The sequence below is a fragment of the Macaca nemestrina genome, chromosome 10 (genome assembly GCF_043159975.1).
Source record: "Macaca nemestrina isolate mMacNem1 chromosome 10, mMacNem.hap1, whole genome shotgun sequence".
Classification (NCBI taxonomy): Eukaryota; Metazoa; Chordata; class Mammalia; order Primates; family Cercopithecidae; genus Macaca; species Macaca nemestrina.
In genome coordinates this window covers 123,434,891-123,449,211 of record NC_092134.1, presented here as the reverse complement: position 1 = coordinate 123,449,211, position 14,321 = coordinate 123,434,891, and the positions used below count along the sequence as shown (strand labels likewise).

Below are 14,321 nucleotides of genomic sequence, written 5' to 3'. Positions count from 1 at the left end.
TATTTAAGTCTGTGAATCATTGTAAGTTAATTTTTGTATTGAGTTTTGGGTCAAAGTTTATATTTTTACATATGGGTGTCTAATTGTTCCAGCATCATCGGTTCAGAAGGCTAACCTGTCTTCATTGAATTACTTTTACAACTTTGTAAAAAATCAGTTGGGCATGTATTTGTGTGGGTCTATTTCTATATTATTTATTCTGTTCCATTAGCCTATGTGTATTCTTCCACCAGTACCAATTTCCTTACTGAGCTCTCTCTGACAGTACCCTCGTGGGGGACATCACAGTCTGGTAGGAGTGGGAGTCTTGGCTGCCTGCCTTGCCCTTGGCTGGTGTAGGGGAGAAGTGGTGTCACAGTGTCTCCCCTGATATTTGGCTGGAGTAGAGTGGTTACAGTCTAAAATTTGCTGTTTTGTTGTTGTTGTTGTTGTTGTTTGTTTTTGACTGCCCCTTTAGAGCAGGCTTTTCTTTGGGGTTTTTTAGATTGCCTACTTTAGCAGCATATATTTCATGCCTAGAATATATGAGGTAAAAAAGAAAACCCAGAAAACTCACCTCCATGTTGTTACTTGAGTCCTGACATCCCTAGGTAGTCTGTCTTCTTTATGCCTGTCAGAGTCACCTTATGTTTGCTTCGTATATAATTTCCAGAGTTCTTAATATACCCAGTGGGAGGAACAAGGAAAAACAAGCCTACTTCATCTTCCCAGAATCAGAAGTTTCACTCACAAAATTTTACCTCCAACCTAAATCTTTTCTCCATGGCCCAGAAATGAGTATCCTCATTTTAATCTGCATTTGTATGTCTCAAAGTCACCTCAAATATAACTTAAGCTCAAGGCTGAGCCACCTCTGAATGTTGCACTGCAGTCTTCCTGCTACACAAGGGAAAAAGTTAAAGTTCTTCTTGGCACCTCTTCTCCCTCCCATTCTAATTATCATGAAACCCAGTTGATTTTTTTTTCTCTGAAATATGCTTTAAGTCTTCCCCCTTCTCTGTTATCTGTATGCCACAACTCTAATCTAAGCTATTATCATATCTGGTCAAAATTTTTTGCAAAAGTCTCTTGTCTGATCTGCTTATATACACCCTCCCTGTTCCAAACCCTTCTCTGTATTATTAGTGGAGTAATCTTTTCAAAACATTATTGTTCTTATTTAATAAATTGATATTGCTTTTAGAACATTGATTTTTAAAAATCTTTCACCTCTCTTACAAGCCTTGCACAAATCTATTATAGAGGCTCAGTATTTGTTGATAAATAACTATAGTATATATCTCCCTGATTAGACTCAATTCACCTAATATACAGAAACTAATATACCCTAAAACTCTGTGTTTCTTAATTTCAGTGGTGATCTGCAAATGCTTAATAATGATGATCTTGGTATTCTAATGACTATACAAGGAGATTTTATATACAGTATGGCTAAAAGGAAAACATGTGAAAGTAATAAACAGCAAACTATTAATTGTCCTGATATTTCTTTTTTCCTTTCTTTTTTTTTTTTTTTTTTTGGAGACAGAGCCTTGCTTTGTCTCCCAGACTGGAGTTCAGTGGCACAATCTCAGCTCACTGCAACCTCCGCCTCCCAGGTTCAAGCAATTCTTGTGCCTCAGCCTCTCGAGTAGCTGGGATTACAGGTGTGTGCCACTGTGCCCGGATAACTTTTGTATTTTTTGTAGAGATAGGGTTTCACCATGTTGCTCAGACTGGCCTCAAGCTCCTGGCCTCAGGTAATCTACCCCCCTCAGCCTCCCAAAATGCTGGGATTACAGGTGTGAGCCACCATGCCCAGCCTCTTGCTATTTCTTATATTAAGTGAATTTATTTGTCTGCTTAATAATTACTATCTGTAATATAAATGTTCTTACATTTCTAAGTATATGTACATTTTTAAACCACCAACTCACTTCTCACACCTATTGGAAATCTGTAAAATATTCAGTCTCTGCATTTAAAAAATAATAATAACTTCCAGGAAAAATGGTCATAAGTTAATGAAAATATTAACTTTGACAACAAAAATGACAGAATCATTACAAATATGTTTGTACTTATGACCTTCCCAAATAAATGTCAAAGTATCACAAGCTCTTCACTATATGAACTGTTTATTTATTGTTGCATTCATTGCATATAAGAGAATAACGTCAAAATGTTGTTTCCGATGTTAAGACTATATAAAAGGAAGGTGGACTACTTCCTCTGCTCTTGAAAATCATACGGGTCATATGGATTAAAAAAAAAGAGAGAGAGAGAGACTTCTGATTCTGACAAGGGTTGGGTTAATTGGAGACCTGTAAGACAAGATTTTTGGTCCTGACCTCTAAATCAGTTTTAGAACATCAGGTGAGAAAGAGAGAAAAAAAAAAAAGGAAGAAAGAAACCAGTAGTTACAATATGAGTAAAAGATAAAAAAGCAAGAACAGGTGGGACTTTGGTAAGCAAAGGTAAAACCATTAATCTAGAAAAAAAACAAAAGAGAGGATAGTCATAACAAGAAATACCTATAATTTATTTATATAGCTATAAATAAGAGATTTTCAGTATATAATTCAAAATGTAATCACGGTACAGACCATGAGAGATCAAATAGTTTAGAATATTCCCTTTTGTCACAACCAATTTATACCTCAGATTTATAAGTAATGCTTAAATTTCAGAGATAAACTCCAACACATTAATTCTATAATGTAGGAATAGGTTTACATTTCAGTGCACTGATAAATTACATCCCAACTGAAGTTTCTACATCTTATAGGAATAGATGGGATTTTTTTGCACATGTGAGGTTTCTTTTCATTTATACACAAGTTTAGGGTAATTCTGAGATTTAAAAAAAAAATGCTCAGAAGTGAGTCATGAAAATCATTCAGAAAAGATATAGCATTTTATTTTGTTGGATCCACTGAAAATTTAGACTATGATAATGTTTAAACACAACTGAAATTTGTTTCTTTAATATCACTTTATATTTTATTTAATTTGTATATGTTTCTCTTGTGTATTTAACTTTCTGTTATGGTGTTTCCGCATCTGATTTCTAATAATGGTGACCATGGACAAAGGAAATGTGTTATCTCATGAACTTGAGCATAACTACAGAAACCTTCCAAGAGAAATTAATTTGATCCACCATAATTCTCCTTATGGAAAAGAGAAAAGTATATTCATCATATTAGGAGAAAAAGTTTCAGGAAGTTGTAAAAATTAATACTCTTCTAAAAGTATTTCTAAAGTTCTACTCAATATAGTAAACACAGCATACACAGTGGAAAAACTATTAGAAAACTGTTACATATAAAATTAAATTTTTTTCTAATTATGAAAATCTATTCTATTACTAAAACTCTACTAAAATGATAGCAATAGTGATGAATGAGTGAGTGATATATAAAAAATGCTATCAAATTCTGTGATCCACTTATGGGTTTATGTAGCAAGAGAGGTTACATGGAGTAACACAGAGTAAATTAAACCTTGGAATAAGGATGAGATTTTACTGATAGATTTTTGAAGAGGCAAGGAAATTTAGTGATAACAAGGTTCAGCTATAAGAACACTTGGCTGTTGGCAGACAATACTATTTAAAATTTGGTGAGTGCTTACTACATGCTAGGCTATGTTCTAAACACTTGCATGTGGTATGACCCATTTGATTCTCTCAACAAGATCAAGAGTCAAGTGCTCTCATCTCCATTTTACAAAGAAGGAGATTGCAGCATGGAGAGAATAAGTCACCCAGAGTCATAGAACTACTATAGTAAGTGGTGGAGCCATGATTTGAAACCTGGTTAACAGGCCCACAGTCTGTGCCTCCGCAGGAGCCTCTCTCTAGTGTGAGCAATTCACAAATGTGCCACCCTCCTTATGTGTCAGGCATTTATGTACATGTACATTTCCTAAGTTAATCGTCACAGCAATTCTAAGAGTTAGGTGGTTTAGAGATGAAGAATCGAGACATAGCAGGCCCAGAATTAGAACCTATGCTATATCTTATCTCATGTTTTCAACATCTCTTCTTCCAGCTTGGCTAAAGTCAAGAACTTGTTAAATAATTCATAGAACATAGGATGGATAAGTCAATAAAGGCCAAATAAAAAAGGATTTTGAACCAAAATTTTAAAATTTAGACATGATACTTTAGACATAGTCCTCAGTGTATGTATGTGCTCAATAAATTTGTTGAAGAAATGAATGACTATAAACAGAAGTGAAGGTACTGGTATTCTAGCCTTTCCTCCAGGCATTGTGGTAGCATGGATTACAAAATACATTTTCTAAATAAAATAATCATAGCCAAAAAACTAGGGTGTTTGTTTTCTTTTATACATTTTGCCTGCAATTAGACTCCACTGTCCCAAACCTGCCACAAATTGCTGAAGTTATAGCTTTCTGATATAAATATCCATACTACTGAAAGGTTTCATTAACTGTCAGATTAGTGAAATTTTTCACTCCATTGTATTTTTACTAAAATAGCTAAGCATAGCAACAAAAAGAAAACAACTATGTTTTATTATTTAAAAAAATAAGAGTTTCCCTCAATAATCCATGAATTTTTAAATTGCTACTTGGTCTAACCCTTCACCAAATTGGCCTAAGGTATCAAAACTCTGTGTTCTTATTCAATGAGTGATAATTCCTCAAACAGGGATGTTTCCAGTCCTCTCTCTGCTATTCTCTGTTAGAATTGCTAATACTTTTCAGGCCTATCCATATCTTAAATGACATGATAAAAAAAAAACTAACAAAGGTAGAGGACATGGGACCATCTTCTCTCTGGTCTTTTGTTTTCTTATTTTTCCATCCTTGGACTACAGTGGTCAGTATTACTTACATAATAACATGGTCTACTCATATTCTTCCTTTCTGATCAGCAGTTTTACTGGGTCTAGTGTGAAATAAAGCTACCTTTTTTCCCCTTCACTAAGCAGATGCCAGTGAATTGGTAACATCTGCTTTTTTCTTAGCTTTTACCAGAAACTTTTTTCCTAAAGGGTCATCATTTAAGGCAATTTTTTTAATACTATAAGATCAAACACATCTGTTTGATCATATCAAAATTTAGCAGAAAATGTACTTTTTATAAAGATTCCATAAATATCACCTTCACTCTGAATTGGCCTTTATACTTTTAATGAATAATATTCCCCTCCACATGTAATTTAGAATTAAACATTTCAGACAATATAGTTGACATTGTAAAATATCTTATCCTTTCTCTCTATTGCAGTCCAGTTATTCAAAGCCTACAATTATGCAGCTTCTCAAGCTGTCTCACAATGAAGGAAATGTATCTATTACAGTAGAGAAAAACAAACAAGAAAATTCAAATGAAAATAAGTTGTTATAACTGCTGATTTAACCTGACAAACCATTTCTCTCCCTTTGAATGATTGCTACTGTTTTTGGTTTATAGGGACCGAGCTCCTTTCATTTTTACTTCAGAGATGGAATACTTTATTACAGAGGGTGGGAAAAACCCACAGCATTTCCAAGATTTTGTGGAACTTTGCTGTCGTGCTTATAATATTATCAGAAAGCACAGCCAACTGCTCTTGAACCTGCTAGAAATGGTAAGTCCCTTGGGGAAAAAAACCAAAAATAATAAGCTTCATTTATGCCTCTGCTTCAGTAGTCTATTTTTACTAATGGCTTGGAGTTCCCCAAGGAGCTATTCAGAAGAAAAAGGAATGAGCAAACTAAGAGTACTATTGTACAGCTTATAAACATATTCCTGAACAATTTAATATATTCTTTCATAGTTATTGTCTCAAACATTCCTATTCATATCAATATTGATGCATGTAGGGGTTATCCCACTATATTTTGACTAATGTTCAAGGACAGTCATTTTAAAAATAATGCCTTCAGTCATATTGGGCATTAGGATCTTTCAAAAATGCCTTATATATATTATCTCACTTATATATCATGACAACATAATGTAGAGCAGGCAAGAATTGTCCCTGGTTCTCCATTCCAAACTCCACCTTTGATCACTTGCCAATTTCCCACATTAAGAAACTGAGGGTCAAAATTGGAAAGTGAGTTGCCAGCGACTCAACTTTTAGTGGTATGCATTAGGTGTACTGAGTCATGGTCCCACACACTCTCTTGTGACCAGCAGGGGAAAATTTAAGGTTTTATTCCACTGTCCAATTTAAAGAGATGGAGACCAGATATGTACCATGAAGGAAGAAAAATCTGATAGAAATATCTTCTAGGAGAGGGATTTAGTGATTCCTCTAGGCATGTACATACACACGAGGGATTGCAGCAAACTATACATGGGAAACATACATTTGGTCTATCAGCATGGGATTTGGAGTCTATGAAAAATAACTGATTTAAAACTTCCAGATGACAATAATTCTACCACATGTTGTTAAGGGTACAAACGTGGCAGGCAGACCTTTCGGGGTTTCAATCCTAGTTTGGCATTTTACTGGCTACATTCTTCACGATATGTTACTTAACCCCCAAAAGACTGTTTCCTTATCTATTAAATGAAGATAACAACATCTACCTTGTAGAGTTAATGAATAAATGACCTAACAGTGAATTCTTTGCATGGCCTAGGCACTGTGCTAAGTGCTGTATGTGTATTAATTGTTTTAAATTGCTTTGTGTGTATTAATTGATTTAAAATTCATAATAACCCTAACAGATCATTAATAAAAAGCACTTAGCACAGTACTTGCCATTCAATTCATTTATGTTCTTATACTAGATCCTTGTTAATTTATAAGAACACTGTCCAATGTAATATCCTCTAGTCACATGTTTGTTTATATTTAAATTAATTTTTATTAAACAAAATTTAAAACTCCATTCTTCAGTTTCACTGATCACATTTCAAGTACTCAGTAGCCATGTTTGGCTAGTGGTAGCACATTGGTCAGCACAGATAGGAAACTTCCATCACCACAGAAAAGTTCATTGGTTAGTACAGAACAAATGTTAACTTTGTTGCAAGGAAGATTTGATTTAGATTCTTGTTTTAACTTTCAAACAACATATTCACCTTACTTCTCTCCACCTTGCCTTGAAAGATAAGTATTTCTAAAAATATCATAAACATGTCCTTCATATGCAAATATACTGGTTTCTTCTTGTGTAAAGTGGATATATAAAGTTCTACGCATCTCCAAAATCTACAAGTTGGTTTTTCAGTAATAGCCAAGGATTCTTATTGGTAAATCTGCATTCTAGCTCCCAATTCTATTAGGCCATTTTGCAAGTATGAAATGACTATGGTTTATAATGTGACTGTACCACAAACAAACAAAAAAAACCCTACAAGGATTAAGTCTGTGATTCTGACCCCATTTAAATAATAAATATCCAGGTAGAATCAAGCTCATGAATTCATGAGCTCTTGTTTACCATAGGCTAGAAACTGCAAGGATACATTAACATATGATGAAACCCAGAGTCTTAAAATTTTCAATTTAATGAGGAAGATAAAACTAATTTACATAAAAAACCGAGGTGTGGCCAGGCATGGGATTATAGGCTCACGCCTGTAGTCCCAGGACTTTGGGAGGCCAAGGTGGGTGGATCACGAGGTCAGGAGATCCAGACCATCCTGGCTAACAGGGTGAAACCCCATCTCTACTAAAAATACAAAAAATTAGCCGGGTGTGGTGGCGGCACCTGAAGTCCCAGCTACTCAGGAGGCTGAGGCAGGAGAATGGCGTGAACCCAGGAGGCGGAGCTGGCAGTGAGTCCAGATCATGCCACTGCACTCCAGCCTGGGCAACAGAGCAAGACTCCATCTCAAAAAAATAATAATAATAATAACCGAGGTGTCCAGCATTTCTAAATGCCCATAATGATATAAATAACTACATATGAGGAGTAGTACCAAATTTTAACAACTGCTTTAACCTGCTCCAGATATTTCAAAAATAAACCCAAAACAGAAAAGCACAAATATAAGTTACGCTGTTTCTCAGGTGACACTAAAATTATAATGATGAAAACTGAGCATGTTAAAATAATGTGAAAGAACAGCTCTTTGGAAAAAAAATAGATTCAGAAAGCTATCAGTGGGCTTTTTTTCTCTTGTTTAATAAACTTTTCTATGTACCTTAACAAAGCATTCAGCATTGAGTCATGATATATTAAACAATCGCCAAAGAGAATATATAGTGATATTTTATTTAAAAGAAGTAGCCATATGGTATTTTATTCATAAGTATTGAAATAATTTATCATTAATCAGTTGTTGAAAATTTCTGGAATATAGTATATCCAAAAAAAAAACGTCTATGCTCTAATTATTCAGCTCCTTTAGGCTAAGGAAGAAAATTTGGCAGTGGAAGGCACTAATCCAGAGTAAACATATAATCTTAGATTTAGGCTCTCACAGAAATTGAAATAGAGATCAGAAGCAATGTGAACCAATTAAACTAATGAATAAATACATGTAAAACAGCACCGTGTTATTACCTCAGTTTCTGTTCATTTACCTCTCAACTCTCTTCTTCTCAATTGTGTATCTTATGAGACTCTATAGATCATCAAAGCATTTAGTGAAGGTTTCAGGACCACACTTTCTTTGGTATAGTTTCTTATAAAATAAAACCAAGTTTAAATTTGTGAAAGACTATTTTCTACTTATGTATGTAATCTATTCGTTAATTCTGTCTCAACCTGACTCTTTTGTGTTAAATTCTTTAAAAAGAATTCAGTCTACTTACCATGACCCAGTTACAACTTGAGAAATACTTGACATGGGTTATAAATTCTATCTTGTGCGAATGATCAGTCCCCAGGATTATGGGCCACAAGCATTTCGTGGGTCCACTACAGAGTTAATGGCTCATCCTTGGCAAAGAGCAGCATGTCTCCAGATATCCATATTGCTTTTTATTTACTCCTGAGAAAAGCAGGGGAAAAAGTAATCCATGAAATTCCCATCTTGCTTAAAAGTAACATCTGTAGGAGACCCAAGAGTGTTGCCGGCTGAGTTCACGAAAATAAAAGCCTGTGTTTCATCAGCTTTTCTCTCATTAAAAAATCAATATCAGCTATTATGGAAGGCTTCCAGAGAACACAGAGACCATTTGCCCAGTTTAAAATGTTTATCACACCCATTATTATATCAGATATTTCCCATCAGAAATCTTTCTAACTTCTCTATGTGATGGGGAAGAGTGTCTGCTTTTCTGAGCATAACTGTTAAAACAGATTTGGACTTAGTAGGAAGAGAACAAAAGTAAAGACTTCAAAAATGTTCCCGACCTTTAAAAGGGGAGATATCTGTTCATTACCTGTATCTGTTCACTTCCTGTTCTAGCTTCGCTTTCTCTTTGCTATTGCCCCCATTAAAGTTATTACCCATGCAGTCTGGAGTGGGAGGCACCTGAACCATGTGGCTGGGGATCAGAGAAGAGACACAGCTAAGTGCACCCGGCTAAGAGGCCATCCTTACTCTGTGATATGCAGAGTCAACACTCAAAGTCTCCTCTCCAAGGAACAGAACACATTAATAAGGCAAACTTGGCACATGTTACCTTTAGTCAGATACATGGTGGGGAGAGAACTATTATAGGTTCATCTGGTATGAAGCAGTCTGTACTTGGCGGCTAGTGTGTGACATGTGTGGGTTATGTGTGTGGGTGTTGGCAAGGGAACGAGTAAGTATAGGGTCCACTTTCCAGAGAAATGTTTGATAGAGTTCTAACCAAGCGGGTGTGAACTCAGGGTATCCAGAGAAACTGGAATGCAATTCAGACCTTACAGAAGCAGCCTGTCCTTAGAAAATGGATAGTTACGGTGTGATAAAGAAGAAATCTGCCTCAATGAGCACACAGAAGTCTCTATACCTCTTAGTACAGAACTAGTAAGATAAAACCTAATCTAGATTCTAGTGACTATCGGGAATGTGTCTTCCTATGGTTGACTTTGTTAAGTTTAGTAGTCAGCATTAAATTTGCTAATTGTATGTTTTCATTGCCTAATAGCATCAAGCATTTTTTTCTCTCTTATTTTAAACTTTTATTTTAGATTCGGGGTACCTGTGAAGGTTTATTATACAGGTAAACTTCTGTCACAGGGATTTGATGTGCAGATTATTTCATCACCCAGGTATTAAGCCCAGTACCCAGTAGTGATCTTTCCTGCTCCTCACCCTCCTCCTACCCTTGACCCTCAAGTAGAACCCAGTGCCTGTTGTTTCCATCTTTGTGTTCATGAGTTCTCACCATTTAGCTCCCTCTTATAAGTGAGAATATGCAGTATATGGTTTTCTGTTCCTGCATTAGTTTGCTAAGGATAATAGCCTCCAGCTCCATCCATGTTCCAGCAAAAGACATGATCTCATTTTTTGTCAGGCTTCATAGTATTCTATGGTGTATATGTGCCCCATTTTCTTTATCCAGTCTGTCACCGATGGACATTTAGGTTGATTCCATGTCTTTGCTATTGTAAATAGTGCTTCAGTGAACATTTGTGTGCATGTGTCTTTACGGTAGAATGATATACCCAGCAATGAGACTGCTGTGTCTAATGGTAGTTCTGCTTTTAGCTCTTTGAGGAATCACCATACTGCTTTTCACAATGGTTGAACTAATTTATACTCCAGCCAACAGTGTATAAGTGTTCCCTTTTCTCCACAGCCTCGCCAGCATCTGTTATTTTCTGACTTTTTACTAATAGCCATTCTGACTGGTGTGAGATGCTGTCTTATTGTGGTTTTGATTTGCATTTCTCTAGTGATCAGTGGTATTGAGTTTTTTTTCATATGCTTGTTGACCACATGTATGCCTTCTTTTGAGAAGTGTCTGTTCATGTCCTTTGCCCACTTTTTAATGGGATTTTTTGTTTTTCTCTTGTAAATATGTTTTAAGTTTCTTATAGATGCTGGGTATTAGACCTTTGTCAGATGCATAGTTTGCAAATATTTTCTCTCATTCTATAGGTTGTCTGTTTACTCTGTTGATAGTTTCTTTTGCTGTGCAGAAGCTCTTACGTTTAATTAGATCCCACCTGTCAATTTTTGCTCTCATTGCGATTGTTTTTGGTGTCTTCATCATGAAATCTTTGCCCATTCCTATGTCCAGGATGGTATTGCCTAGGTTGTCTTCCAGATTTTTATAGCTTTGGGTTTTACATTTAAGTCTTTAATCCATCTTGAGTTGATTTTTGTATATGGTGTGAGGAAGGGGTCCAGCTTCAATCTTGTGCATATGGCTAGCCAGTTATCCCAACAGCATTTATTGAATCGGGAGTCCTTTCCACACTGCTTGTTTTTGTCAGCTTAGTCAAAGATCAGATGGTCATAATTGTGCAACCTTATTTCTGGCCTCTGTTTTGTTCCATTGGTCTATGTGCCTATTTTTGTACCAGTACCATGCTGTTTTGGTTACTGTAGCCTGAATCATGTATTTTTTATTCATTTATTCATGCATTCATTACACCAGACATTTATTAAAATCTAGCTATTTTCAAAGCACCATCCTGGGCAATGTACACAATTCAACATTAAATACAAATCCAGTTCCTGTTCTCGAAGAACTTAAGATCTAATGTGACAAACATACATATGAGCAAAACACAGTAAAAGCTAGGAAGCAATAAGTACTGTGAAAGAAGTAGAACCAAAATATGATTGTACAAAGAAAGCAGTCATTAAATCTCATCACGAGGATCAGTGATGCTTCAAAGAGGAAGCTGAGCCTTGAAAAAGAATTTCAGTAGACAAGGAAAGAGAGAAAAGGCAATTCCAGCTGAGAGAAAAATGTATGTGTGGAGGTTTAATGAGCATGGGCATGACGTGTAGTAAATGAAGGTAACCAAGTTTGCCCAGTCTGTGCTACAGATGGAAATCTCTGTAGAAGATGAGGCTGGAGTGATAAGTTACAGTGTGATTAAAGACATTTGTGACCAGAATAAGGATTTTAGACACTTGACAAACTAGAAGTTTGTATGCTTATAATGAAGAAGTACCTGGGATCTTAGGCAGATAACAGAGTTTATGGAATTAAAGAGATAAAGATTGGAGAACAAGATAAAAGTAATTCAAGATATCTAGGCAAATGAAGATGAGGGGCTGAATTAGGACAATGATAATTACAATGAAAAAGGGGAATGAATACAAGAGACTGCTGAGGAGTGTTTTTAATAGAATGAAGTAATTGATTGTAGGAACCAGGAAAAAGAGAGAATCAAAGAAGATACGAATTTCTTGTTAGTTGGGCAGTGGTGGCAGTGTAAATGAAACAGAAAAAAAGAAGGAAAAGTTTATGTGAGAAGAGAATTTGCTGTAATTTAGATGTCATGAGTTTAAGATGCTAATAGATCTTCCAGGAGGAGAGACAGTTGACAACTCTCCAGGACTCCCTCATCCATCTCCTTGGTTTCAATTATCATTTATATGCTAATGACGGTCAAATCTGTATTACAGCGTGTGTTTTGGGCCCCTCACAGCCCTGTCAATATGTCCAATCAATCTCCCAGTTTTCTCAATTCTACTTTCTACATTTATTTAAAATCCAATGGCTGATCTTCATTCCTAACCAGTCTCCTAATCTAGCCTCTTATTGGGCTTCATTTTAGTCCATTTTCCATACGTAACCACAATGATCTTTCAAGACACAATTAAATCTCTTACTTTCATGTTAAAACACTTAAAGAGCTTTCTTGTTTTTTTTTGTACTTTAGGATAGAGTACAAAATCCTTAATGTTGCCAGAATGTCTTATCCTACTTGCCTTTCATTCTCATCTCTTGCTGCTCACCCACGTAATACTCAGTTCCAGAAAGCCAGCCTGGATTTCCTTCTGCAGACACATTAAAGACATCTTGCTTTCCTTTGTACATCTCACTTTCCCATATATGCTGCTCCCTCAGCCTGGGTGGGAGTGGTGGGAAAAAAGAATAGTTTTTATACCATCCTTTTTCTCATTTGAACTTCATCAAGTTAATCACTATTTCACCCATTTTCCAAAACCATATTCTTACTTTATCTTTTGTTTTAAGGATCCATAGTATTATTCTTAACTTCTTACTGTAAGAGGGCCTTTGTTCCACAGCAGTAAATAATTTATCTTCTTAGTCACAGAAGTACCGATAACAGTCTTCTTTTTTTTTTTTTTTTTGCAAAGTTCAAATTTAGTTTAGAAAGTTCTATTATTTTCTAAAAAACATTGTCTACAACTAAAGAGATTATAAGTCCTTCAGTCTACACCATAATATAAGCAAAATATCTTCCTGAAAATTAGCAGGAAAATACCTTATACAATTTATCCTTAATTATTTATTGCCTTAGTAAATATAGTCACCACTTCAGTAGGGAAAATTGTATTCTTTTAGTGAAAATCATGGAGTCATAAAACAACATAGGATTAAGAACCAGAGGGGTGAGTTTTATACTCTATGTTTGAACATCATTTGACCTGGACATATCACTTACAGTTTTCTGGACATTAAGCTTTTCTTCTCTAAAATGAGTATTATTAGATAATCTTTGTGTAATATTTTGTAATGTATAAAGCTCTTTCTCATTTTGTATCTATTTTAAAAATGAGAAAATGAAGACTCAAAGAGGTTAAGGAACTTCCTCAAAATCACATAGATTTTAAATGATAGGTACACAAATTCTGACATGGGAATAATAGTATCATGTTTACTTCACTGGTTGATGATGAGAATAAAACTGAATTATTAATCTACAAGAATTTTCCAATTATAGTGATTCTTTTATTATAGTTGTTATTGCTGTTGTCTCTACTACATAATAGGAGAGGTTAAAATGCATGAACTTACGTGCATCCATGTATATAAACTGAAAGACATTGCCATGCAAACTTGGGTCTAGATGTCTCTGGGTAGAATTAATCAAGTAAGCTTGACTGTGTCTGAATTTATTCTGTCTTCTTTCTGCTTTGTTTGTTCTTGTTGTGGTTAAGATGCTATATGCAGGACTGCCTGAGCTAAGTGGAATTCAAGACCTGAAATATGTGTATAATAATCTTCGTCCGCAAGACACAGACCTGGAAGCAACAAGTCATTTTACCAAGTAAGATCAGCTATGAATGTGTGAGCATGGATGAATGAATGTAAGCAGACACATGTTCTACAATGGAGATGATTTCAGGTTGACCAGTCATTGGTACGAAGCTGTCATTTCTAGAACAAGCTTGTGTTCCCTTTTCCAAAGAGCAGAAAGGAAGCAATGTGAATGTCTAGCACAAGGCCTTAGTTAGTGTTTCTGCAGCATGTCATTGTTTGCTAACCAGCCTCTACATCGAACAGATTGCTCAATAAGAGGTCATTAAAAAGAGCAAGATCCTCTGACACAAA

General features: G+C 35.5%; 1 protein-coding gene across 2 annotated transcripts in view; it reads left to right on the top strand.

Moving 5' to 3' along the window:
- LOC105481413 (phosphatidylinositol-4-phosphate 3-kinase catalytic subunit type 2 gamma) overlaps nt 1-14,321 on the top strand; it is a 421,186-nt gene that overhangs the window by 295,328 nt on the left and 111,537 nt on the right. For both annotated transcript variants that reach the window (XM_011741018.3, XM_024792846.2), the window contains 2 exons: nt 5,429-5,585; nt 13,928-14,037. In XM_011741018.3, coding sequence (XP_011739320.2) covers nt 5,429-5,585; nt 13,928-14,037 — 267 coding nt within the window. The remainder of the gene's footprint in view (nt 1-5,428; nt 5,586-13,927; nt 14,038-14,321) is intronic.